The sequence below is a fragment of the Athene noctua genome, chromosome 2 (genome assembly GCF_965140245.1).
Source record: "Athene noctua chromosome 2, bAthNoc1.hap1.1, whole genome shotgun sequence".
NCBI classification, from domain to species: Eukaryota; Metazoa; Chordata; class Aves; order Strigiformes; family Strigidae; genus Athene; species Athene noctua.
In genome coordinates, this window is record NC_134038.1 from 43,083,805 (window position 1) to 43,108,853 (window position 25,049).

At 40.5% G+C, this 25,049-nt stretch overlaps 1 protein-coding gene across 1 annotated transcript; it reads left to right on the top strand.

Annotated features, from left to right (window-relative positions):
• Nucleotides 1-635: 635 nt before the first annotated feature.
• LOC141957447 (DGAT1/2-independent enzyme synthesizing storage lipids-like) lies at nucleotides 636-23,493 on the top strand. The gene is made up of 7 exons (XM_074898943.1): nucleotides 636-897; nucleotides 5,302-5,632; nucleotides 8,040-8,204; nucleotides 14,064-14,257; nucleotides 16,311-16,371; nucleotides 18,175-18,314; nucleotides 21,283-23,493. The coding sequence occupies exons 2-7, from the start codon at nucleotides 5,305-5,307 to the stop codon at nucleotides 21,385-21,387; spliced, it is 993 nt and encodes a 330-aa protein (XP_074755044.1). The 5' UTR covers nucleotides 636-897; nucleotides 5,302-5,304; the 3' UTR covers nucleotides 21,388-23,493.
• Nucleotides 23,494-25,049: the final 1,556 nt, after the last annotated feature.

A 25,049-nucleotide genomic window follows, 5' to 3' on the forward strand; every position in this document is an offset into this window, starting at 1 on the left:
ATTACTAGCTCTTCAAGTTTTGTGTATAAATATAGCACAAAAAGTCCCGTTGGTATGCCTGATTTGTGGGAAACCACCGAGCACCTAGGCTCATGCAATTCTAAAATCAGTAAGCAACGGCTCTCCCGGGTGTGTGGCTATTGACCTACTGCACACCGGGAGATGGATCCGCTGTTCGGACAACGGGATGACTGCTGCTGCGGCCCTTACAGGTACCTGGGGGAGCTGGAAAAGGGCAGCCAAACCCCGGGTGTGGTGCTTGCCGCTGGCAGGGAGGCGGTTCGGCGGTCACCGGGTGACAAAGGCCGCACCGGCGATTGTGGGGAGCCCGTTCGCCCCGAGCTGAGCGGCTGCGCGCCGGGCGAGCGGCCGTGAAGGGCGCTGCTCCAGCGGAAGATTTAGGGCGGCAGGCGAAACAGGGACACCAAAGGCGGCCGGTCCTGCCGAGCCCGGCCCCGACCGCTCTGCGCCCGCCGCCGCTGCCAGGCCCCGGTCCGGCTGCGACCCCCCCCCCCGGGCGGCACCGGGCCGTGCGCCACACTTGCCCCGCCCCGCCCCGCCCCGCCGGCGGGGAACGCGCGCCCCCTGGCGGCGCCCGCTCCTCCCCCGCCGGAAGCACCGGGCGGTGCGTGCCGGACGCCGTCCGGGCGGCTCCCGCGCCCCCGGTGGCGCGGAGTTCCCCCTTCCCTCCCCGCCGTCGCCGCCGCCCTCGTTGTCGCCGCCGCTCCCGCCCGCCGGCGGCACGGTGCCCTCCCCCCTCCGCCCCGCCGTGGGGAGCCGCCCTATCCTGGCCGCCCCGAGGGCACCCGGCCTCCGCGGGGGCGGCGGGCGGGGAAGTAAAACCAGGCCCCGGCAGGGACGCGGGGCTGGAGCCGGAGCAGCCGCTGCCAGGGGAAGGTGAGCGGGCGCTGCCGGGCGGGCTGGGGGGCCCCCGTCCCGGGCCTGGCTCCCGGGGAGCGTCCCCGTCCCGTCCCTCACCTGGCTCCCGCCGCGGCCCCGTAGTTCCCGGGGCGGGAGGCGGCTCCTGTCGGCCACCCCCGAGCTTGGGGCTTTGCTGTAGTTACCGTCGGGACAGGGACTGCGGCCGGGGCGCGGTGCGGGACGGTGCGAGGGCCGCCGCGGGAGGCGGGGAGGCCGCGGGGAGCCTCCCTGGGGCAGCCGGGCTGGGCTTGCGTCCCTCTCCTCAGAGGAAAGAAGTTCGACCCGCCTCCAGCCGCCTGCAGAAGGATGCACTGTCCTGCTGTCATGGAAGCAAGAAGTAGGCCAGTTCCTGGTTCAAAACATGGACGAAAACACTCTCTGCCTTGTAGGATCTCTCCGGTTGCAGATGCCATTAGCAGGACTATCAGAGCCTTCTGTGGTTGTTTGGGTTTTTTTTGATTTTATTTTGGGTTTTTTGTGTTTGTGGTGGCATTGCTAATTCTGTTAGCAATAATCCCCATAACTGAGTGATGCAGCGTAAAGTGGTGTGTTTCTGTTGGCAGGGGCATGTTGTGGCTGTTGCTCTGCAGTATTTGTGGAGATACTGGTGTGTTCTCCAGAGGTTCCACTTACACATTTAATATACATGCTGAAATCATGCTGTGTGTGGTTTACAGCGCTTTCCATAATTGCTTCTTCCAGCATGATCAATAGGGTCTCAGCGAACCCTGTCTCTGCTGACTACATCTGAAGAGCACTGTTGTAGTTTGGCTAAGGACCTTTATGGGTCATATGCTAGAACTCAGTGAAAGGAATTGTATGTTAACCTTGTTTCCATTTCACTGTCAACATAAAGCCTTACGCATAAGCATAAGTCAGCGTACACTGTCATTAGTCAAATGAGAAATTGCATCTCTTTCATCTAGTGAAAATATATATAAGGTGCTCTATTAGGAAGTCAGACAAATTAAAAATACCGAGTTTGAACTGCACAACAGGAAATGTGTTGGTGATGTTGGTTGAAATAAGAAGTCCTTTAAGGGTATGCTCATATTGCAGAACGATTCTGCCTGTAACTTGGTTAAGGGTGAGACTTAGTTCTGTACCCCATTGTAGCTTTTAGGTTTGGATGGTATCAGATGTCAGAAAACCTCTGATAAGGAGGGCAGGATAGTCTTTGTTTGAATGGGGTCCTAATCAGAGTGACATTGCTGGTGTTTCTAGAATACAGTGTGCTTTATCTTGTAATTTTAACTGCTCTGGGCAGTTATAGAACAGTCAGCTCTAAAGTTGGAACAGACCAAAACTACATTATCCATTAGTAGCATATATGAACTATGCTGGACCTTTATTCAGTGTGGAGCATCCTGCACTTTTTTTGATCACGGAGACAGAATCTGTCTTCCCTTCTTCACCGCCATTGCCTTTGGCAGCCTGTTCACTGTGATGGTAATGTAAATCACACTTGGGCTTGGATACAAGACTCTTTTTGTGGATGTACCATGTGTGATCAGAACAAATACTGGACTTGTTACAGGGGGAGCAAAATTACAGGAGATAAAGGCCTGGAGAAGGCCTTGATCTGGTGGATATCAAGTATGAGTGAGGATGGCTGTCTGCATTTTGGGCTATGTTAGCAAAGCCTTAGCCCTTAAACTGAGGAAGTATTTGTTACCCTCTTTTCAGCACTTTTGAGACCACAAGTCCAGTTTAGAGCCCCACAACACAAAAAAGATGCCAGTGAACTGGAAGGCGTGCAGAGAAGGACCACTGGCATTGCTGGGTGGTTGGAGCATATGGAGTGTGTGGACAGGCGAAGGGAGCTGTGTGTGTTTAGCCTGAAGAAGGGAGGGCTTAAAAGGGATCTGACTGCTGCTCTTAATGAGTGGTTATAGAGAGGGGAGAGGCTGACTCTTCTCAGCAAAGGCAGAGGAGGCAACAGGCACAATTTGCATCAAGGGGAATTCTAAGTACAGTAAGACATTTTTACCATAAGGGTGGTCAGGTACAGAATTAGGGGCCCCAGAGAAGCAGTGGGATCTCCATTCATGGAGATAATACAAACTGCCCTGAGATAATACACAGCCCTGAGCAACCTGATCTAACTCCTTAGCAAGAGTTGTACAAGTGCTGTCCAGTGAGTCTTTCCAATATAAATTATTCTGTGATTCTCCTCAAGATGAGGAAACAACGTTGTTCAGAGTACAGTTGACCGTCCCTAAGAGAAGACAGTGCTTTAGATGTTAAGCTCTGCAGCTGGAAGCAAAGATGTCAGATTTTAGTTTCTATTACAGGTTAGTGCATGGATATGCAAGTAAATTTATAAAACCACAGTGATTGCATCTGAGGTATTACATCTAACATTACAGGCAAAAATACAAGTAATACTTTGCAAGGCTGACCTGTGGACAGGATTTTAAATTCACTTGAGGACTTTGTGTCTGGAGAAAGCCATAAACAATAGAAAATATAATAGGTGGGAGAGTATAACTTCAGTAATCTTTAAAGCTATGTAATCACCTCTTGAGATTTGAAAAATGTGCCATAACCCGTGCACCATATTGTTCTCTAGCTAATAGGTGAAACTACTGGAGAAGTGCAGGTGTAACAATAGTGGTAGTGTTAAATGCTACTCCTAAATCTTACTTGGTCTCACAAGTTGTGTTTCTTGTACTTGCTGTGGGTGTTTGCTGCCTGACAGGTTCTGGAGTTTGGCTCTGGTATCTGGAATGAGAAAGAGCTTTCTCTTGCTCTCCCACACGTGCTCTCTTTCTTCTGTCCTTTCCCTCTTATTCACACCCCCAAACACACATGCATGAAATCAGGAAAGTGCATGTCACTAATGCTACGTGCTTATACGTCGGTGAACAGAAATGAGCTGCTTGTCACATTGCTCTCAAGAACATGCCGAGGAGCAAAATGTTGTAAGCCTGAATTAATGGAACAGGCATGGATCATGGGAGCAAAGTCCTTGTCATGAGATCAGCTTTCTTCTTGTTAATAGGAGTTATCTTGAGCAATGTGGGTAGAGACCAATTTCAAAACAAAAGGAAAAGGAACATCCTTGCTTTATCAGAATGTGAGGAAAATTTGAGACCAGGAAATAAGTGAGATGAGCTCTGTTCTAGTACACATTTCAACATGTGGAGTAGAACTGATCTGCTTCGTAGTTTTCATTGTTATTGGGGTTCTGATAGTATTAGCAAAATTATCTTATGAATTTCACTCGTTGCTTGCAAAAACAAGAGGAAGAGTAAAGGAGACATGTATCTGTCTAGGCATAGGAACTCTGCAATCATATATGCTTTAAGTCACATTTTAATAAAAAACCCCTACAAAACCCCAAGCTTAGAGTCTTTCAGAAATTATTGTTCTTAATCTGTTTCTCTCTACAACAACTCTACATTATACTTGCAACATGTTTTTCTTCTTGGTCCTGACTAACAATTGCTTCAAGCCTTGACCAAAACTTTATTCCAGACTAGGATAACTTTCCCCCCAAGTATTATATATGTTGTTCTAGAACTGTAGCTAAGATAGCCAAGCATACATGTTGTCTCATGTTTGTAAGATGAAGTGAATAGCAAGCTTTTCCCTAATTCGTACAAAGCTAAGAAAAAAACATTGCACCACAGTTCATAGAAAGCCTGAAATATCATCCCCTAGCCCTGAAACTTCTTAGGAGCTGGCACTGGAGAGGAGAGATTCTTATATATAGACACAGTAAAGCCAGAACAGCTAAAACTTTTAGAGGACTTTTTTCAATCTTTTTTCCTTGTCCTTTCTGCTGTCTCTCTGGAACTTGGTATTTCACTATCTGTAAATTTCCAGGTACAGTTAAAGGTCTCTACAGGAGTGAGACTTGCTTATTTGAGATCGTCTTTTTGCTGAATCATCGTATGCTTGTGAATAGTGGGATTGTTCAGTAAGTTTTTTTTAATACCACTGAAGTTGAGATTGTGCTATTTGCCTGTTGTAATAAGTGCTTGGGAGAAGGTTCTGAGTGTACTGGGTATTGTGTAGAACAATAAATTAGACTAATACATACAGCTTTCTGAAAATTGAAAATACAGTATAAATTAATATTGGTAACAGTATAAATATTCTGGATCTGCAGAAGTTGAACAGTTTTTAATGAGATAAAATCTTAGCCTGACATTAAGGAATTGCGCTATCTTTCTCCATCAGAACTGTCAGCATTTTGACTACACGAAAGAAAAGGACTGAAAAAATCAAGTAAAAGTTTTGCGGCTGTGTTGTGGGGTAAACAGTATATGAATAAAATGCATCAAAGCAGGTTTTTTTTGTATGATTAAACAGTATAGGCAGGTCTACCTTTTTGAGGATTTATTAATCTGCCTTTATTTTTTAATTAAACAGGAGATGATAGGTGGAAATGAATCCTGTACTGCAGGACCGATTCCTATGTCCTACTTAACCTGCCTGACTTACATTCTGGGAGAATGGACTGGCGTGGAGCATATTGAAGATTATCTGAGTTATGCAGTCTACCTTTTATGGGTGCTTTTTCCACTCGCAGTAGTTTTTCTACTTCCGGGAGTTATTGTCATCCTCTTCTATGTTTCCATTCTCCTTCTTCATATTTATAAAAGGAAGAATGAACTAAAGGAAGCTTATTCCAATGATTTTTGGGATGGTGCAAAACAAATGTTGGCTACCCTATGGGATGGACATGGAAGAATATGGCATGGTAAGTGAGATCTGACCTGTCATTAAAAACTGTTGAAGCTCTTATTCCTGGTTTACCTTTCATAATTATCGATATATATCTGATTGTTGTTGCTGTTGCATGGAATCTAAAATTCGGGCCTTTTTTTTTTTTTTTTTTCTGTTTGATCAATGATTTCCAGTGGTGCTTGGGGGGAAAAAGAACCACTGAGACTTTTTTTGGATGTAAAATTTTGTCTTATACACTTAGTCCTTTGCTGCTACAAAATGAGATCATTCATCCAGTTGAATATATGATATACGCAATTTTTAAAAATGGTTTAATTTCTGTCTTATTTTTACTTTTTATAACTACTCTTGGGTTTCCTCATTCCAGAAGGACCTATGTTAAAAATTAGATCAATTAACTATATTATTTAAGCATCGATATATGAACACTGAAAGTTAAATGCCAGTTCCCTGATAGCTAGTATGTCAGCATGTTAGCATAATTGAATTGCACTTAACCAGTCTTTTATGTAATGCCAAATGATGGCGGAAAGGAGCACTTAGTGTCAGTTCACTCACTTGTTGCTACTTCAAATTGACTTTAGAGCCCAGAAGTGTTACAGAACCCTACTTTTTAAATTTTCTGTGTATTTTTGACAACTACTTTTGCTACTTGAATGTCAAAACTAAGGGCTCTGTTCCTTGTCCTTCTACTCTTATTTCTTTTATAAAGACAGACTTAATAAATGATTTGGCTTTACTTTCTAAGGAAATCATAAGCCTCTTTCAGAACCATTCAGTCTAGATGCAGCTAAAGGAGAAAGAGACGTTTAAGAGCAATTTACATAAAGAACAAATCCTTCTTGAAAATCATGTCTATTTGTTCTCTAGTCAAAGGGAAGCGGGTTTTCAAGGCATTGATAACCAGATGGTGCAGCGGCTGTATCAGATAGGCTTTGTAAGACTAAGATGTAACTTTCAAATCTAGGAAAGTACACTAGATCAAAATCAACAGCTACATCAAAGAGCTTAAAATGCTCACTTCACAATAAAAAGCTATTTACTTTTTTTCATAAGAAAATGATTTTTTTTAAGGCCTTGGCTTCTTTCATCCTCAGTAACTTTTTATAAGGTCTAACTTTTTATTTGTGCAGAAAAGATTCTTATTGAGTCTGTCATTGACCATTGTGGCTTCTTTTCTGTCCTGCCAGCTGCTTCCATGTTCTCTATAGACTTCTCTTGCTAAAGAATGAAATGTTTTGTGGTTATTTTTTACCCTCACTTGATTAATATATCATGGGAAGAATTTGTCATCCTGAAATCTCACAGCACTGGAAAAAACAAAAAACAAAATAACAACCCCACAACCAAAACCACCGAGACCAAAATCCAAAACTGGTGTGTGATACCTGTAACTTTACATATATTATGCAAATGCTAGATGTAGGTATCATTCTGGTTATGACTGGCTGCCATGGAGCACAGTTAGTGGTCCCTTGGGATGGTACAGATGGTATGTTTCCAATATGTTGCAGCCTTACAGCTATAAAAGTAAAATAGAGGGAGAAGAGCCAAGATTACCTTCAGAATTAAACCAGGATTTAAGAGTATAGGAATTTCAGACCTGACTAACTTTGGAAGAAGTGACAGGATTTGGGTTTTTGTTGGGTTTTGTTGGATTTTTTTTTTTTAAAAAGCAACACAAAAGCTACTGTAACAATACTGCTCAATATTAACTGAAATGTTTTATACTGATGTGTTTTGATACTTTCTGTAACTGAACATATTCTGCTCTGTTAACTTAATTAGAAATGTAAGTTCAGTGGCAAACTCGTGTGTGTTGATGTATGTTTGAATTAAGCATATAAAGGCCCAAATAGCTTTTAGTAGTTAGTGATGGGAAAATGGAGCAAGTATAATTGAGAGAAATAACAAAGATAAGCTTCATACCCTGGAGTAAAAGGACACATATAAATGGATGTTGTCATATCAAATCTTCTTCAACAGTTTACTGGTGGCAATGAACTTTGAAATGTAAATAACAGCTTGAAATAGTTGTTTCACCACTTCTATGCAATCCTTATTGTGATTTATCTTGAATGATTGATTCAGAGACCTCTGCAGCCTTGAAGACAGTGAACTGAAAAAGTAAGGAAAAATTATATAGCTCATGACAGTGAGACTGGGTGTTTTGTTTCCGGGATGTGTGTTTCATTGTTTTGGTTTCTTAAATGTGACTCTTTTGCTTTAATGAAACTTCTGTTTCCTGTGAAAGCAACTTAGTAAATACTGCAAGTCACCTCTTGACTTTTTAGCAGTCTCTTTGCTCTTATAACTTCTCAATACCTATTGGTTTCAGTTTGCCAACTTGCCACAAGGTAGTTTCTTTGGATAGAATTGTATCAGACTTTGACATCTGTTGTGCCTTTAACTCCTGACAGGTTATGAACTTCATGGTGCCGAAAATATTCCTGAAGGACCAGGGCTTATTGTGTTTTATCATGGAGCTACTCCTGCTGACTATGTCTACTTCATGGCTAGACTTCTTATACAAAGGAAGAGATACTGCCATGTAGTAGCTGATCATTTCGTCTTTAGATTGCCAGGTAACATACTGCATTATAAACCATCAGTTTGAGAACTCTAAATTTTTTTTTTTTAGGTGTAATTAATAAATATTGTGCCACAGGAACACAGCTTTCAGAACAGACATTCAGACAAATTTAGTGAAAGTGTTGAAGTACAGCTATCTCTAACGTGTTCTTTACAAACACGAATGAGTTTGAGACCGGCCTCTGCAAGGATGGGTCATACTTCTGGCTGGGCAACACCTTACAATGACTCTAGGGTGTTTAGAAACAAAGAGAAGGAGATCATAGGAGAAACAGTTGTCTCTGTATTAATCAGTAGCAAAGACTTAAAGAAGGTGTTTTTCATTTTGTTATAAGTAGAATGAGTGGTATAACGTAATTGAGAAATAAACTGTTCGGAAGCAGTGCCCTTGAAGTTGACAATATTAGTCTGGGGAGATGATGTATTTTCATATCCCACCCAGTTTAGTATGGTGGGCAGTGGAGCCTGTCCCCAGGAAGGCAGTTCCAAATAGAATCTTTTTTGGAGAGAAGCTGTAGGAGTGTCCAACAAGTTTGCGTGAAACATGAGGTGAAGCATGAAGAAAATGCAAAATACATTTAGGGCAAGATTTTGGCTGGACAGCCTAGTGAGAAACACTGCTGATTTGTGAAACCACTTGAATGGTTTGGTTTGTGTGTGTGTGAAATACAGTAGTATCCAGTTCTTTTCTCAAGTTCAGTTTATGACTTAAACCCTTGTAATTAATTTTGTGAATTTACAATAGTGTTCTGTAGTCTACTGATGCTCTTAGCAGAAACAGCTTGTATCAGAAAACTCTCCCTTTTGCCAGTATAGTTTTATTTCAGCCTTAATCCCGGAAAACTAAACTTTTTCATATTGATTACAGCATGGCTTTGCCTCTACAATTGCTTTTGCCAACAGAGTAGGATTTGTCAGTTATCAAATCTTCTGCATATAGCTGACTAATGTAACTTATTTTGTAATTTAGATTTAGCTCCATATTATATCTATTAATACTTATGCACAGTTGTTTATCAAATGGGAGATTATTGTGGTTTTCTCCATTTATGCTTTAAAATAAGGTTCTAAATGTAAGTATACTTATGAGTGCCCCAGATATCATTTAGTAGCACTGCAGAGGTATCTGGCTGAATGGCTGGTCTCAATGAATCGGGTTCAGCAGTACGATGTCTAGCTAACAGCTGGTTTCTACTGGCATTCTTCAGGGACTGATACGGGGACTAGTGCTGCCTAATGTTTTTATTGCACACCTGCATGAGGGCTTGGAGCACACTCATGGGAAATTCACTGACGATAGCAGACTGGGAGAGCAGTTGATACACTGGGGGTTAGAGCTGGTATTCAGAATGCCTTCACAAAAATGAACTGGCAGAAACATCACAAAGTTCAGCATAGGCAAATGTAGTTGTGCATCTAGGATGATGCAATCCCATGCGACAGTACCCTGGGTAGAAGGTGGCTTTGCAGGAAAAGACTTTGGCATCCTAGTGGACAAGTTGGTCGTGAGTCAGTGGTGTGCCCTTGCAGCAAAGATAAACTGTGTGCTGACATTTTTTTTTTAGCAGGCGTGCAGCTAGCAGGTTGAGTGAAGAGGTTTTTTTCTCTTGGCTCGGTACCTGTGCCAGCATATCTTGCAATATGGTATCCAGTTTTGGACTTCCCAGTACGGGACAGATATTGACACACTAGAGTGTGTTCAGTGGATGATGGGGGCCTGGAGCACACAGTGTTTGAGGAGAGACTGAGAGAACTGGATTTGTTTGGTCTGTACCAGGCAAGAGTGGGGGAAGATATTGCTGTCTTCAGTGACCTAACGGGAGGGTGCAGAGAAGAGCAAGTCACACTCTTCTCACAAGTGCCCAGCAATAGAATGAGAAGCAACAGAGACAAGTTACAACACAGGAAATTTAGATTAGGTGTGTGGAAAGGTATTTTATACCATGAGGGTCATCAGACACTTGAACAGATTGCCTGGACAAGTTGGGGAATCTCCATTCCTGGGATTTTCAAAACTCTGATGGGTGAGGCCCTGAGCAGCCTAATATAGTTGGACCTGCTTTGTGTGGGAGGTTGGCCTAGGTGACCTTCAGAGGTCCCTTCCAACCTACATAATTCTCTGGTTCTGTGAATGAATTAAGGCTATTCAGGGAAGACAAACCCAAAGAGCCCAGATAATGTTTTGGATTGTGTTTCAAAATCTGCACAATAATCTATGACTGGCAATCCAGATAGATGCAACTTCTCTTGTGAGTCAAACCAGAAAGACCGCTGTAATTTTATCCTAGTACTAAGATCTTGATTAAGTCTTCAGATTAAATTGGTTGCCTTTTCAGGAGATGTTTTAGTTAACCAAAAGTCATTATGCTCAATGCAGGAAAATGCAGGGGTGGGTGAGGGGTGTGTTTGAGGAGTCTGTAGGCTGTTAGACACACTTAGATTAGATGATTTAATGATCCTTCTGTATTTATGGTTATTGAATCTACTATGAATAGCTGTGAGGAATGTCTTGTCCCATGAATCTGAATCTCAGGTCCATGCCAGTATGCAGTTGCCAGTATGCAGGCTCATTGCATCCTCAGTGTTGGGTACTGTTGTCCTGGATTAACTGCAATTAACTGGAGTGTGTTTGTAAAATGTTGCTTTGCCTCCTAAGGGATGCATGAGCAAGGGGTCAAATGTGCCTCTCCCTACTGCTTAGTCTTGAAAGATACAGCCTGATAACTTATGGAAGGGAATCTAACCTAATAGGAGTTCTATAGATATCAGGAGATTACTATTGAACATTGCCTAATGCATCTTTCTTTCATATCAGTGCAAAAGAAAATTATTTGTCTTGATTTATACTGTATCGATACTATGTGTGCTTCTGTTGCTTGCATTTTGGGGCAGAAGCATATGAAATGTGGTCCTGTGGCTTCTTTTTTTCCTTTTTCTTTCAAATAAGTCATAAAAAACCCCGCAACCCTTACGTTCCAATGGATTCTGGTTCTTTTAGATTCTTAGCTGTGTAATGCTCAGGAATCCATTAATTTTTCTGAGGTTGAATTAAGAGAAAATCTTTTCTCAAAGCGTGCAGTGAGGACTGAGATTTCACTTGTGTTCTTCTCCATCACCCTCTCCTATATAGTACAGGCCATGTCTGCTTCCCAGTGTCATCTGGAACTCCTCTTTAAAAGGTTACCTGCTATTTTAGGCATCGAAGACAGTCCCTCTCCTGTAATGCCCTGGAGGAAAGGAGCTGTGCCTTCCTGTCTGTTACATACACAAGGTGTTGCAGAGTGTCTTGTGGACTAGATGTTCTGCAGATACACGTTACCTACGTAACATACGTATTACCTAGCATACAGTTACCTACAATTGTGTAAGGTTGGATTTAGTAGTCTAAAATTATTCCTCTTTGGTCCTAAAGGTCAACCACAGGAAAAAGATTACATCCTTGCCATCTTGCTACCAGGTAGCTGACAGCCCCTATATTACAGTCACTGGGGCTAAGTTAGAGAAATATATAGAGAGCACTTATTGAGATAAATGTTAAATGCATTACTGGGTACTCTCCCCTTTCAAACATCAGTAGGGGCACAGTGTTGTAGAAAACAGGAAAAGTGTTCTGGGGCAAAGGGCAGAGTTCAGATTGAACTGTGGAATAAAATTAATATTGGACTTGGTATTTGGAAAAAGTTAGCATCCCTTCATGCTCTGGAAGACAAAAAACCCGTGTTGTGGTAGTTTTGAGAGTTGTTTTATTGTTTAAAGTGGAAAAATAGATTCTTGGTCACTTTAATGCATTAGCCAGGTACTACCTCAGTGTTTCTTTTGACTCCATGATGATCATTGCCTTGAGCAAAGAGTACCTTGGTTGTCCCTTCAGGGCCACTGCACTAGTTCCTGTCTCTCTGCTGCTCCAACAGAGCCAGGTTCTTCCTCTTTGCTACTGGATGAGAGGTATTGATAGTAATCTGTGACCCACCGGTTAGGCTGTGAGATACAGCTCAGAATATAAGACTTATACTAGAAGTCAAGAGGGGAAATACAGCTGAGAAATTTTGGGAAGACTTGTGAAGACCCCACCACTATTATGTATTACAAATTTTTGCCTGTATTCTGTCTATATTGTTCTTTTTTTCTTTTTCCTGACCTATGAACTGATCAGACTTATGGTTTTGCTCTATCACACACTCCCCCCTTCCTCAGCATCTCAACTGCAGAAAGGAAAACTATCTTAACAGCTTCTGCTTCCTTCAAGTCTCCTTTCCTGCTTGGCTCAACCCTTCTCATGACTCTTTTTTTCTCTCTCTCCTGAACTCACTGACAGAAAGGTCTTAGAGACAGGCAGCTTCCTACCACCAGGTACATTACAAAGAGCTTTGATTAGTTTGGGAATGCAAAAACATAAAAACCAGCTATTGCAGATCCAACAAAGCACATGAGAGAAATTAAATTACTTTAGGAAAACTCTATTTCACCTGTTCTCTGTGCAAATGCTACTAGATGAAGACTGCTAGGGTTGTCAGCAGTGTGCAAGGCAGGCACAGCAGAATGAGACAGGTGTAAGGCAGCTTGCGTTCTGTTGTCATGTTTATGGACAGATCCCGATTGTGTATAGATAAATATAAATGAGGAGTAATTATACTCGCACCACCTACAAAGACTAGTTAGAAATCAGAGTTTAGTCAAGAATAAATGATATGCTGTCTCATGTTCTTCTTCCCCAAGACCTTAGTTTATGCAGGCTGTAAGAGAAGACAGATCTCTGTCCTCTTAATTATATTTGAACACTTCTGTGTATGTGTGCGTGCGTGTATGTAACAAATGTGTGTTCATAGTAACAGCTATTCATTTGTTAATCTGTTAAAAAATTAAGATCTGTTACTCAGGGGCAAACTTCACTAGATAGTTCTGTGTCCTTGTCTATGACTGATAAGGTTGTTTGCCTCAGTGGGAAACTTAAAGAGAAATAATCTTTCCCATACTGCTCAGTCATCTAAAGTTCCTATTTTGGTATGCAGTATTCATAAATACTGTATAAATTTAAGATTTATTGAACCAGGTGAACATGACTGATTTCCTGCAAATGGAGGTTTATGCTAGTTATGTTCTTTCACATTAGACTAGTTGGTTAAATAGATCAGATACGTGCCCATTTGGTGCTTGTAAGCAAATTTTTGGTGTTCTGCTGTTCTTGAAAAGTCAGGTCAGTATGACATTTCAAATTCAAGTTGATATGAGGAGTTTACATAACTTTACAGTTAAAAACTTTAGTAAATGAAAAATCTTAGCCGAAGATGAATATACCCAATCCAGGCTTTCTCAATGACTCTGTGTGAAAGCTGTCCAGGTACTCACAGACTGAACCAGGGAGTCAATTCCTACAGTGATCTGTAACACAGAGAATGCTGCATTTTCTTTGTCAGTCTGCTTTTTGTGCATAGACTGCTGTTTGTTTGCCAATCACAACAATTTGCTGGTATTTTCTCTTGTTGCCTTTTATTAGGACTGTACTACATTTGAAAAGTAGAGCTTGAGCAAAGAGCCAGTGTCCTGGGGCCAACTTGACAACTCCTTTGAAGGGACACATGTCACAGACTGCTTGCCAGTATTTTCCAGTTTAGCCCTGATTGTGAGATAGCACCTGACTTTACTATGACAAAAAAGCCACTGAAAACCCTAAATCTTCAACTTAGACCAAAATTCATAAGCAGGACTTAATGCTTCAGTCTTTCTAGAAACATCTTTGATTTGGGGTTACAGGTTATTAAACAAGTAAGTTTTAGCCATTCTGTTCCATGTTGGGAATCTGTACTCGGTCGTAGTATGAATTAACATTTTCTCAATATTATCTTACTCTACAGGTTTTAAAATATTGCTTGATGTACATGGAGTTATGCATGGACCAAAAGAAGAATGTGTCACAGCTCTGAAGAAGGGCTACCTGATAGCCATTGCCCCAGGTGGAGTTCGGGAAGCACTCTTTAGTGATGAAATGTATACAATTATCTGGGGTAATCGGAAGGGCTTTGCTCAGGTGGCCATTGATGCAAAAGTGGTAAGTATGACAGATCACAGAAGAGAAACAAAGAATACTAACTTATTAGTACTTTCTTCCAGGGAGAGCTGTTTTGATTATTATATATTTGGTGTTACATTGGTGAATGTTGCGAGTGTGGTCTGCTTGCTCTCATGTCTACGTTTCAAGAAGGCTTTGGAGTCGACTAAGAATAGTGTGGTCAGAAAATCCAGAGTTTAAAAGGATGAGAGGTGAAATCTAGGGTAGTTTCTACATTACAAGCTTGTGATGTTTTGCACATAACCTGGTCAGGATTGTGATGGCCCAACCCCTGATCAGAATGGTTCAGAAGCAACCGTGCATCAACATTTCTGTTTCCCCTATTGCTCAAGTATCCTGTGACCCAACACAGTATAGTCTCACTGGCAATATGTACTGTATTGGCATTTTATGGTAGTAAGGAATGCCTGGCAGATGCTGTTCACTAATGTGAACTAACTGTTCAGTTCTAATATATAGCATTGTTCTTGGTCAGTAGCAGGTAATTATTGAAAGGTGCATAAGCGTATGATATATTTGAATTGTAACTATTTTAATAATCATTTCAGAGTCCCTCGCAGTCTATATTTGTACTTGAAAGATGTGTGCATATGTCCATAGGTCTGCATATACCTAATTTGAAGGGAAGTCTCACACCAAGAGTTTTATATTTAGGTACTGTTAAAGAGAGACTAGTTAAATCTCTGATTTTACACAGAAATAGAATGCTTTAAAGACCCAATTTTAAGTGTATGTCCCTTTTCTCAAGAGGAAAATAACACTGTTTAAACAGGATATTTTCGACAGGTTTAGATTTTACTAATGTATTGTAATAGCATATGAAAGGCCATACTTGGGATTCAATGATGGTTGTACTAATTACATTTATTTTATCAAATGTGTGTTCAGTTCCCTTTATGCACTCACACAGGTCTTGCATGTTCATCCCCCTCTTCAAAAAAACCCTGAGAGGTGCAGTAGAAAAGGAATAGTGTCCTAGGCAGGCTGAAAGTGGGGAAAATCTCTTTAGATTAAAGATTACCTTTAAGTCACCTTTAATAGTGAGCAGAACTCCTCATGGAAAGAAAAAAGTGTCTAAAACTGGGAATTTCAACTTCCTGAAGTTGTCTCATTTCAGCAGTTTGCCAGAATTTTTGTCATATAAATCAACTTGGTACATACAAAAATCTCTACCTCTATGTCAAAAGTAAGATGTTCCAAATAAGATGATTCCGAAATAAAAAGAAGTTTGTTACCATTTGGTTTAGGCAACTGCATTTCTTTTCATTCTCTATAGTTGCACTGGATTATTTACAGACTCTTCCCACCCTGCCCCGGTCTCCAAAACCCCAAACTTGATACCTGTCTGAAAAGTTTCATTTACTAGCTCATCTCCATGCTTGTTTTTTAAAAAAAAAATAAATCTGAACGTTTGAAAATCCCATGAAGAGGTCTGTAGGGATGCTACGTGCAGTGAGTACACACTATAGAGTGATATTAAAAAGCTTTATGTAGTAGTCAACCCCCAACAGCTGTTTGCAAGTTCAAACACAGCAATAAAAACTTGAAATATTCAACACCGTTCCAAATATTCATCATCAGAAATAAATCATGGACACATATTGAATATGAGCCATCATATGTGAAGTAATACAATCAGCATAGCAGATGAGTTTAGGGTCCCAATCCTGTGAATTCTTCCCTTGGAGCATGACTACAAATTAGGTAAGATGTTTAATCGCTTAAGTCACAACTGTGAAAATGCTGCTATTTGAGGGGAGGCTTAAATGTTCCATAAGTTATGAAATCCTGGACTGTTTTGAGGAAAATGGACTTGCTAAAACAATGATACTGAAGTTTCATGGTATTCTCCAGCTTGAAACCTTATAGCAGACATTTGCAGAAGAATTTAAGAATACTTGTTTTGCGCTCTATATGTCCGTGTCTGAGAAACACTTCTGAAATTGATTTACTTGTTGGATTTAAGTGAGGTAGAAGTTTTTTAGATAGTGCTATCTTCATTAAATTCTTAATTATTTTTTTTCCCTCCTAGCCCATCATTCCTATGTTTACACAAAATGTTCGAGAAGGCATTAGGACATTAGGAGGAATAAGTAAGATATTTTCTATTTTTTTGTAGTTTATTTTTCCATATGTGTTTAGCTTATCTCTGTAGAAATAATCCCCATATAAATTTGAGATTTGACGCAGCATTATTTCTGGAGCTTTGTTCTCCAGTAAAGTTCAGAGATATTATGAGGATTTAATATCAGCATTAGATGTGGTACTGGCTCATCCAGGTTATTCTCCACATGACAGTATGCCTTCACAGAGGCACTAGAAGAAAGGAGCCAGAAAAAGGCAGATAGATTTAGAGCACTTTTTTTTCTCTGCTTATATATTCTAGGCCAACCCTAGGTTTTCTGTCTGTTCAGAAGCAAAGTACCACAGGGGTTTGCAACTGACATGTCAATTTCTTAAAATGTACTCCTAAAACTCTGTGCTTACACCTTTACCTGTACTTAAACTTTGAATAGTTTGAAATATAGTTAATCTGTAGTTGGTTTACTATTCAGCACTAGATCTGTGGTTCTTCACAGAACCTTGCATTTACCTGCTCTCTTTCCTCATCTTTGTGGGACTTGGAGCCAGCACATGAATAGATGGAGGTATGCCTCCATCACCTCTGCGATGATTAGATGCCCACATCTCTGCTGATCTGCTATGTTAACCTGCCTTTTTTTATATTCTCCAATTTACTATCTAGCAGAAAGGGCCTGAACAGTCTTCTCCATGCTGCATGTTCTGCCTCAAGTATGGCATCATCATCTTCATCAGAGGACTGCAGACAAACCAATTGTGTTTCTCTCCCCCTCTGATTAAAAGCTATATATTGCACGGAGAAAGCCAAGGCATCTGATTTAGACACACAGAATAATTCACACATTCGTCAGGCTGTACAAAAATAAACAGCAATTAATTGGTGCTGTGTTCAGGAGAATCTTCCCAAACAAGCAGAAATTTAAGCCAAAATAATTCATGCTACTTATATTCTACAGCAGAGGTGCTAGAGGAATTGAATTCTGTTAATCACTGGAGACATTACTCTAGTTTCAATAGTTTTGGAATATTCTTTGTTCTTACAGGTTGTGTACAGAAAATTCCATACCTTGGTCAGTAAGAATTTTCGTGTGCCCACACCTCAAAGGAATCTCTTGTCTAAAATTGAGAGAGAGAATATTAGTACCCATTCTGCAAGGAATTTTTCTGGTTGCGTTTGGGCTAGATGCTTGGAGGGTGGCGTGTGGGAAAGATGTGTCCTCTTAGAGCTGATAGAAATAGCTGTTTTTTCTCTCTCTTCATGCTGTTTCACTGCAACCAGTGTGTGATCTGAAAGAGCAATTCAGTCTTTTAGCATGACTGGCCTTTAGACAGATAAGACTATTTCTGATACTCTAGACCTCAGCGGTACTGAACAGAATAGTCTTCCAGTACTAGTTTCTTATGCTAACCTGTAAAATTAGCTGAACTGTAACCTGTATTGTGTAGCATTCCCTTCCTCTGCAGAGAGGCAGCTACTGGATTTTTCTCCTCTTCTTCCTTCTCTTTGCAGCTACTCTTTGGAGGAGAGATTTCACACCGTTAGGGTTGAAACAGGCCTGATGTTAGCATTAACACAGCTTTTAGGAAATGAAAGTTAAGGGTAGAATAGCACTTGAGATGACACATTGTTTGAGAATCTGGGTCAGGGGCTGGATTACTTGACAAGACAGTTCTAGTTTTAAGACTTACTGGGAAAAAAAAAATTACAGCATAATCTCAGTCTCTCTCTTTTTTTTTTTTTTTTCTTTCTCTTCTTCCCACCCTCCCTCTCCTTCTGCTGCTTTCCCCTTTCCCCCTAAATTTTTTCACATTAGAAATATTTAGGTCACTATATGAACGTATTAGGTTGCCAATAGTTCCTATGTATGGTGGATTTCCAGTTAAGCTGCGTACATTTATTGGAGAACCCATTCCATATGAACCAAATATAACTGCTGAGGAACTGACTGCAAAGGTAAGATAGATATACATATATATATATATATATTTAATATATTGACTGTTGTGATAGAAAACATTGGAATATTCTTATCAAGTGATTTCTGCCTTGGGGCTAGTTACACAAGTTGGTGGAATCATGGTAAGCTTTGGACTTGCTTAACTGAATGCCCTTCTTAAATGTTGTCTTTTTATTACTACGCCTTGTGGATGTTCTAGGCCTTTTAAAGTCAATACTACACCCTGTATTTGCTTCAGGGACTGAAGAAATTCAGTCAGATAAGACTGCCCTGGGTTGATAAAGACATAAGCACTTCACCACAGAAATTGGTCTTTTCAGAAAGATACTAATGAAGCCTTTCAAATATAGCACGTCTGTGTTACAAACTATTGAAATTCCATACCATAAAAAAATAAGGTAAATCATTTCACTGCTTTATACAATGTGTTTCCATTTCTATTTCGTCTAGCTTCTCACCCAACAAATTAACTTCTGAATGTTCCCCTAGTTCAGATTTAGGTGGTTTATAGAAAGGATTGTCAGGTCCTCATGTTCATTCAGTTTATTAATAGATTTCACAGTGCAGAGACATAAAACAGTTAAGTGATGGAGCAGTCAGATGGAGGGAGCTGAAACAGCCATTTCTGAAAGCTCCACAGATGGTCACTTTTAGCATTCTGAAAACTTCACTTGAGAGAAAGACATATTTTTCTCCTTGACCATGCAGGTGTCATTTCAGTTATCTCTCCTCATCTGTTTACCTTCTGATTAGATCTCTGCAAAATGACATCTTAAAATGTTGATCTGCCTTTTCTTATGCCCTGGTTATGGAAAACTGATTGTTTCTTTTGGGGGTTCAGTCTGCTAGGACTTCAGAACTGTTTGCTTTCAGGAGAGAATGTCTGTTAAAATGACTTTCGACCATGCTTTGGCATCTACATTTGTGCCAACCCTCACTTGCTTTTGGCTTAAGTGCAAATTCTGCTAGATAAGGGCTCTAGAATATGAATCCCCTAGAATCCTAGTTAGAGTGATTTTAAAGTTGTATATCATGTTTTGGCCTATGGCACAGTATGCATTTTCCCAATGAAATTAATTAAAAATTAAGCTCAATTTTTTTACCTAATAGAAATTTTATATCTGTAGAGACACTTAGGACTAGATCTATAAAGGGATGTGGGCAGAAACCTTCTTCCAGGACTTAACAATTACAGAATCAGAATCACAGAATCGTCTAGGTTGGAAAAGACCTTGAAGATCATCCAGTCCAACCATTAACCTAACACTGACAGTTCCCAACTACACCAGATCCCTCAGTGCTATGCTCACTCTACTCTTAAACACCTCCAGGGATGGGGACTCCACCACCTCCCTGGGCAGCCCATTCCAACACCTAACAACCCATTCTGGAAAGAAATGCTTCCTAATATCTAGTCTAAACCTTCCCTGGCACAATTTGAGGCCATTACCTCTTGTCCTATCGCTTATTACTTTGTTAAAGAGACTCATCCCCAGCTCTCTGCAGCCTCCTTTCAGGTAGCTGTAGAGGGCGATGAGGTCTCCCTTCAGCCTGCTCTTTTCCAGACTAAACACCCCCAGTTCCCTCAGTCGCTCCTCATAAGACCTGTGCTCCAGACCCTGCACCAGCTCCGTTGCCCTTCTCTGGACATGCTCGAGTCATTCAATGTCCTTTTTGTAGTGAGGGGCCCAAAACTGAACACAGGAATCGAGGTGCAGCCTCACCAGTGCCGAGTACAGGGGCAAGATCCCTTCCCTGTCCCTGCTGGCCACGCTATTGCTGACACAAGCCAGGATGCCATTGGCCTTCTTGGCCCCCTGGGCACACTGCTGGCTCCTGTTCAGCCGGCTGTCAATCAACACCCCCAGGTCCCTCTCTGACTGGCAGCTCTCCAGCCACTCCTCCCCAAGCCTGTAGCGCTGCTGGGGGTTGTTGTGGCCCAAGGGCAGCCCCCGGCATTTGGCCTTATGGAAACTCCTCCAGTTGGGCTCAGCCCATGGCTCCAGCCTGTCCAGGTCTCTCTGCAGAGCCTCCCTACCCTCGAGCAGATCAACACTCCCACCCAACTTGGTGTCATCTGCAAACTGACTGAGGGTGCACTCGATCCCCTCATCTAGATCATCAATAAAGATGTTAAACAGGAGAGGCCACTTCATATAAACAGTGGGAGCTGTACCAAGAATCACGTTTCCCCTTGCTGACCACTGGTTTACAAAGGCAAATGGCTCTCTGTTCTGTCTCTGGCCTTAAGAATTCAGCTGCCTGTGCTTCTCTAGGCAGAATAGGAAGGTTACGGCATGTCCTCACCATAGATTTTGCATATTGCTCTGGTTTTGAATGTTCCCCGAAGAGCTTTTATATAATCAGAATGGCTGCTATTAACTTCTGCATTTTTGAGTGAAAGTGAATGCTGCTGTCATATGCTGTATTTTAGGTATGGTGTAAGTGTGCTTTAGAGTACCAGATCCTTTAGGGGACTTGGGTGCTGGGATAATTACTTTGTACGAGCCAAACGTGCTGAGACACAGTTGTGTTGTTCCAGTGTTGCTTCTGAGCATGTGTAGAAGCAAAGCTCTTGACTCTTGCATACTGGGAGAGTGTTACTGATGCAAACCTGGGCATAGGCAGAAGTTTCTGAGTTGCAGTACAGTGTACAGGTGCTGACATGCTTTATAGATCTAGGTCTCTTCATTAATTTACTCCATTGTCATTTTACTATTGCGTATCACTAATAGAGCTTGTGAACACAGCTACCAGAGATAAAAGATACGAGTTTATTGGTCTATTTCTTGGCAGTGATCCCACAAACACTCCTGTGGACTTAAACATGGGAAAATAGTAGTTTGAACTTGCAGTAGTTCTGCAACATTTTGAAAGGATGAAAAAGAGCCTAGAAATTGTGTTAATGTATGAACAATATAAAGATGACTTAATCTGACCAAAACCTTTTCTCTTTCCATACAGACGAAAGCAGCACTCCAAGCTCTAATAGAAAAACATCAGAAAATACCAGGAAATATATTTAGGGCTTTAATGGAACGATTTCAAACACAAAAGAAAGAAGATTAAGGTCTTCTGAATAAACTACTATTTAGTTACAATATTCTTAAAGTCATGTTTGTAATTTATTCATTCTTCTAATGATAGGTTTTAAATATGGTCCTAATGATACTGCTGTGTAATTTAAGACACTTGCCCTTGCCCTTCCCCCTGTCCAGTATCAAGCTCAGGAACCCATACTTCAAATAATCCATGATGGGGCAAAGCTTAGTTTTTGATAAATGCATTCCTACCTTGAAGGTGTTTTTTTCAAAAAATGACACTTCAAGTGTTTATGTACCTGGTCTCTTGTTTGTTTGTTTTGTTCTTCCCACCCCCACTACCCTCTGGTTGCTCTTTAACGTGAATGTTAGAGCTAGAGTCTTACTGTCTTGATCATCATCTCTGTAACTAGATTTTACAGGTCAGATTAATGCTGTTCAGCATTTATGAAAGCTTTCTTTAGGTTGTTACTCTCACCCTGCTGGAAAACAGATTCTGTGGCCTGCAGAACCTCCAGCTATGCCTGCAAAACCTATGGTGTTTAGTTTTACTGGGTGAGCTCAGAAGAAGTTTGGAGGAGTCAAGATTGATTAGAGAACTGCAGTGAACCCGGGAAGTTTGTTATGGAAACCACTCCGATGCCCTACAACACAGCTGCTATGCCAAGCCATTTTGGATATCTGCCCTTGAGTAGAAACTTGTCCTGTATACTCCTCAGTCAATCTGCAAATTTTCCTTTAAAAGAATTAGCCAAGCATTTGAACTTTAAGAAGTGGAAATGAGAGTATTGTTTTAGTAATGAGCTCATAAAGGTTTATTTGGCAGGAAAGAAAAAAATAGTACAACACTCCTTTTAAAAGTAGTCGTTCTTTTGAAAAACAGGATAGACTTTCCCAAATACCCTTTAAATCTAGTATATGTGTAAACTGTTAAACATCCATATTCTTCAAACATGGTTATTTACGTAAGTTACTAAATCGGGGGCGAGGGGGAAATCCTATATGCTTTCATTAAGTGAAAATAATTGAATGAACAGGAAAGGGTTGCAGGATTGGGCTTTCGTGCACTTACAGTAATTTTTTTTTTTTTTTCTGAACTAAATCCTATGCTTTTATTGTCAAAATAGGAAATATCTGAAATATTTCTTCTGATTGCCAGCAAGTGTAATCTACCCTTCTTAAATTAACATCTGGGACCTCTTTATTTTTGGGATGAGGACAAATTCCCTAAGGAAAGACAAAAGAGTTTTTTGCTATATTATGTGATCTCCTTTCAGTATTGTTCGGGTTTGACCTTTAAAATAACCCAAAACAAGAAAAAAACCCCAACTTTAGAAAGAGCAGTTGTATTTAATTTAGTACCCATTCCTTCCACTATTTAAGCACATGCTTTGCTTTGTACTCTTTTAAATGTGTAAATTAGTGAGATTACATAAGTGAATGTGGATGAAACCCTATGTTATATAAATATCACTTTATGGGAAAGACTCTATAAATTATGGTTAGCAAAAAGCTTATCTTTATGATGTTATATCAAAAGCATTTTATGTGGTGTTGAATTAAATCTTTTAAACTTGGGGAAGAATCATATTATATAAAAGCAAATGCCCATTCTGAAGGTTTTTTTTAAATGGCTTGGGTTTTATTTGAAGGCAAGTTTGTGTTCTTTTTAATTTATCAGAGTGTTTATAAAAATATCATGTTAACACTATGTCATTAAAAGCGATAATGCCAAATTCTTACATTGGAGTATTAACTTAAGTATGGCTTTGTTTTTACTGTTCATTGTGAGGAAAATATGCATCAGTCTATATTGTGAAATTCTCAAAGGCAGCTGAACATATTTTGTGTTGAGGTTGTGTATTGAGTATATGTAAAAGAAAACTCAGTCTAAAAGGTTTGTTAGACATGAATGAATTTGTGATCTGAGATTTTTTAAAAACTATTTTACTAAATATGTGGGCTGTTTGATGCAGTTTTGTCCCTTTAAGTATTGAAAGATGAGTATAAAAAAAAAAAATGAAGGGCAGTGTTGGTACTCTTCAAATGTTCATATTTGTATAGGCCTTTCATATTTATTTCTCTATATAAAACAATGTATAGAAGACACCTTTAGAATAAAATTTACAACTGGAACAGGCTTCTGAAGTTTTGTGTTGTGTTTGAGCCTAAATGAAATTATACATGGCCTGCCCTGCTGAACTTTCAGTGGTTTTGAGCAGCACATAATACCCTTGAGAAGCTCTTGCCTTGTGTCTGCATAGGAGTGGAAGGATCAAAGCCCCAGAAGGAATGAATTAAAGGAAAAATAATTCAGACAACAGTGGAATAGAGGACAAAAGTCTCATAAACGATAAGGTCCAAGTTTTAAGAGTTGTAATCAGCGCTGCAGGAGGCCTTAACAGGCACTGCAATACCACTTCAGTTACACTTTAAGATTCCACAACAGAAAATATGTCTCAAAAGTAAGGTTTATACGTATTTGGTGTGTGAATGATTACCTACTTTATTTCATTGAAAAAGGGGGCAGGCCTGGAGAGAGATTCTTACAAGTAAGGCTATAGACCAGGCTTTAGCTGATTTGGTTTACTGTGCGTCAGGCAGAAGTATTTAAAGGAAATTTTAGCAGCATTAGACTAGACCACTGAATAATCCAAAGGTTAGCCTTTGGGTACACTGAAGACAGTCCAGGTTTCTTCATGCAAAGAACATAACCAGGATATACAATTTGAGGTTGTTTGGAAGAAGAAATGGACCGACTGCTGCACTGACAGATATTTGTCATTATCTCTCAGCAAGACCCAAACCTCCTACTGGCCAATTTACTGTCCTGTTGTGTAATAGCAGAGCTCAGTCTGAACATCTGTTATTAGGATGCTTTCATATGAAATTAATCACTGCAAATGCAAGGTAGAGCAGGTAATCAGCATTGTCAACACAATTGTGTGGTTCATCCGGTATTGACTTTGCTGTACAAGTATGCCATTATGTTGCTTCATCCTATTACTGTAGAGAAAGATATGGCTATGGTGACACTTAATGTGTTAGTTTTACACTGCTTAATCCCTATTAAGCCTGTTGTAGACACTAGACTGCTTTTTTTTGTGTTTTATTTTTGCACCAAAAAATTATGGTACCAGAAGTAAACATGGAAGTGCATGGAGTTGCTACATGAGTGTAGTAGCATGGAAAATACATGTTAAGTAAGATAATCTGCTGAAACTTTATGTGGCAATCTGATGTCACTTTCTTAGTTCTATTCACTTTGCTTCATGTCTGTGAAGGTCCTTGCCAGCAACAAAATGTGTTTTGACAATACAGATCAATGATGCTAATGCTTGTTTGTGTATATATATTTTTTAATTCACAACTAGGCAAACTAAATGTTAGTCTCAACACAAATTATGAACATGATCAGGGGACTGGAGCACCTCTCCTATGAGGAGAGGCTGAGAGAGTTGGGGTTGTTCAGCCTGGAGAAGAGAAGGCTCTGAGGAGACCTTATAGCAACTTCCAGTACTTAAGGGGGCCACAGGAAAGATGGGGAGGGACTCTATCTGGAAGTGTAGAGGTAGGACGACGTGTAATGATTTAAACTGAAAGAGGGTAGATTTAGATTAGATACAAGGAAGAAATTTTTTACTGTGAGGGTGCTGAGGCACTGGAACAGATTGCCCATAGAGGCTGTGG

Coding starts and splice junctions, on each gene's coding strand:
- LOC141957447 (XM_074898943.1), top strand. CDS start 5,305: ATGATAGGTGGAAATGAATCCTGTACTGCAGGACCGATTCCTATGTCC. Junction 8,205..14,063: donor TTTCGTCTTTAGATTGCCAG/GTAACATACTGC, acceptor CTTACTCTACAG/GTTTTAAAATATTGCTTGAT. Junction 14,258..16,310: donor TGGCCATTGATGCAAAAGTG/GTAAGTATGACA, acceptor TTTCCCTCCTAG/CCCATCATTCCTATGTTTAC.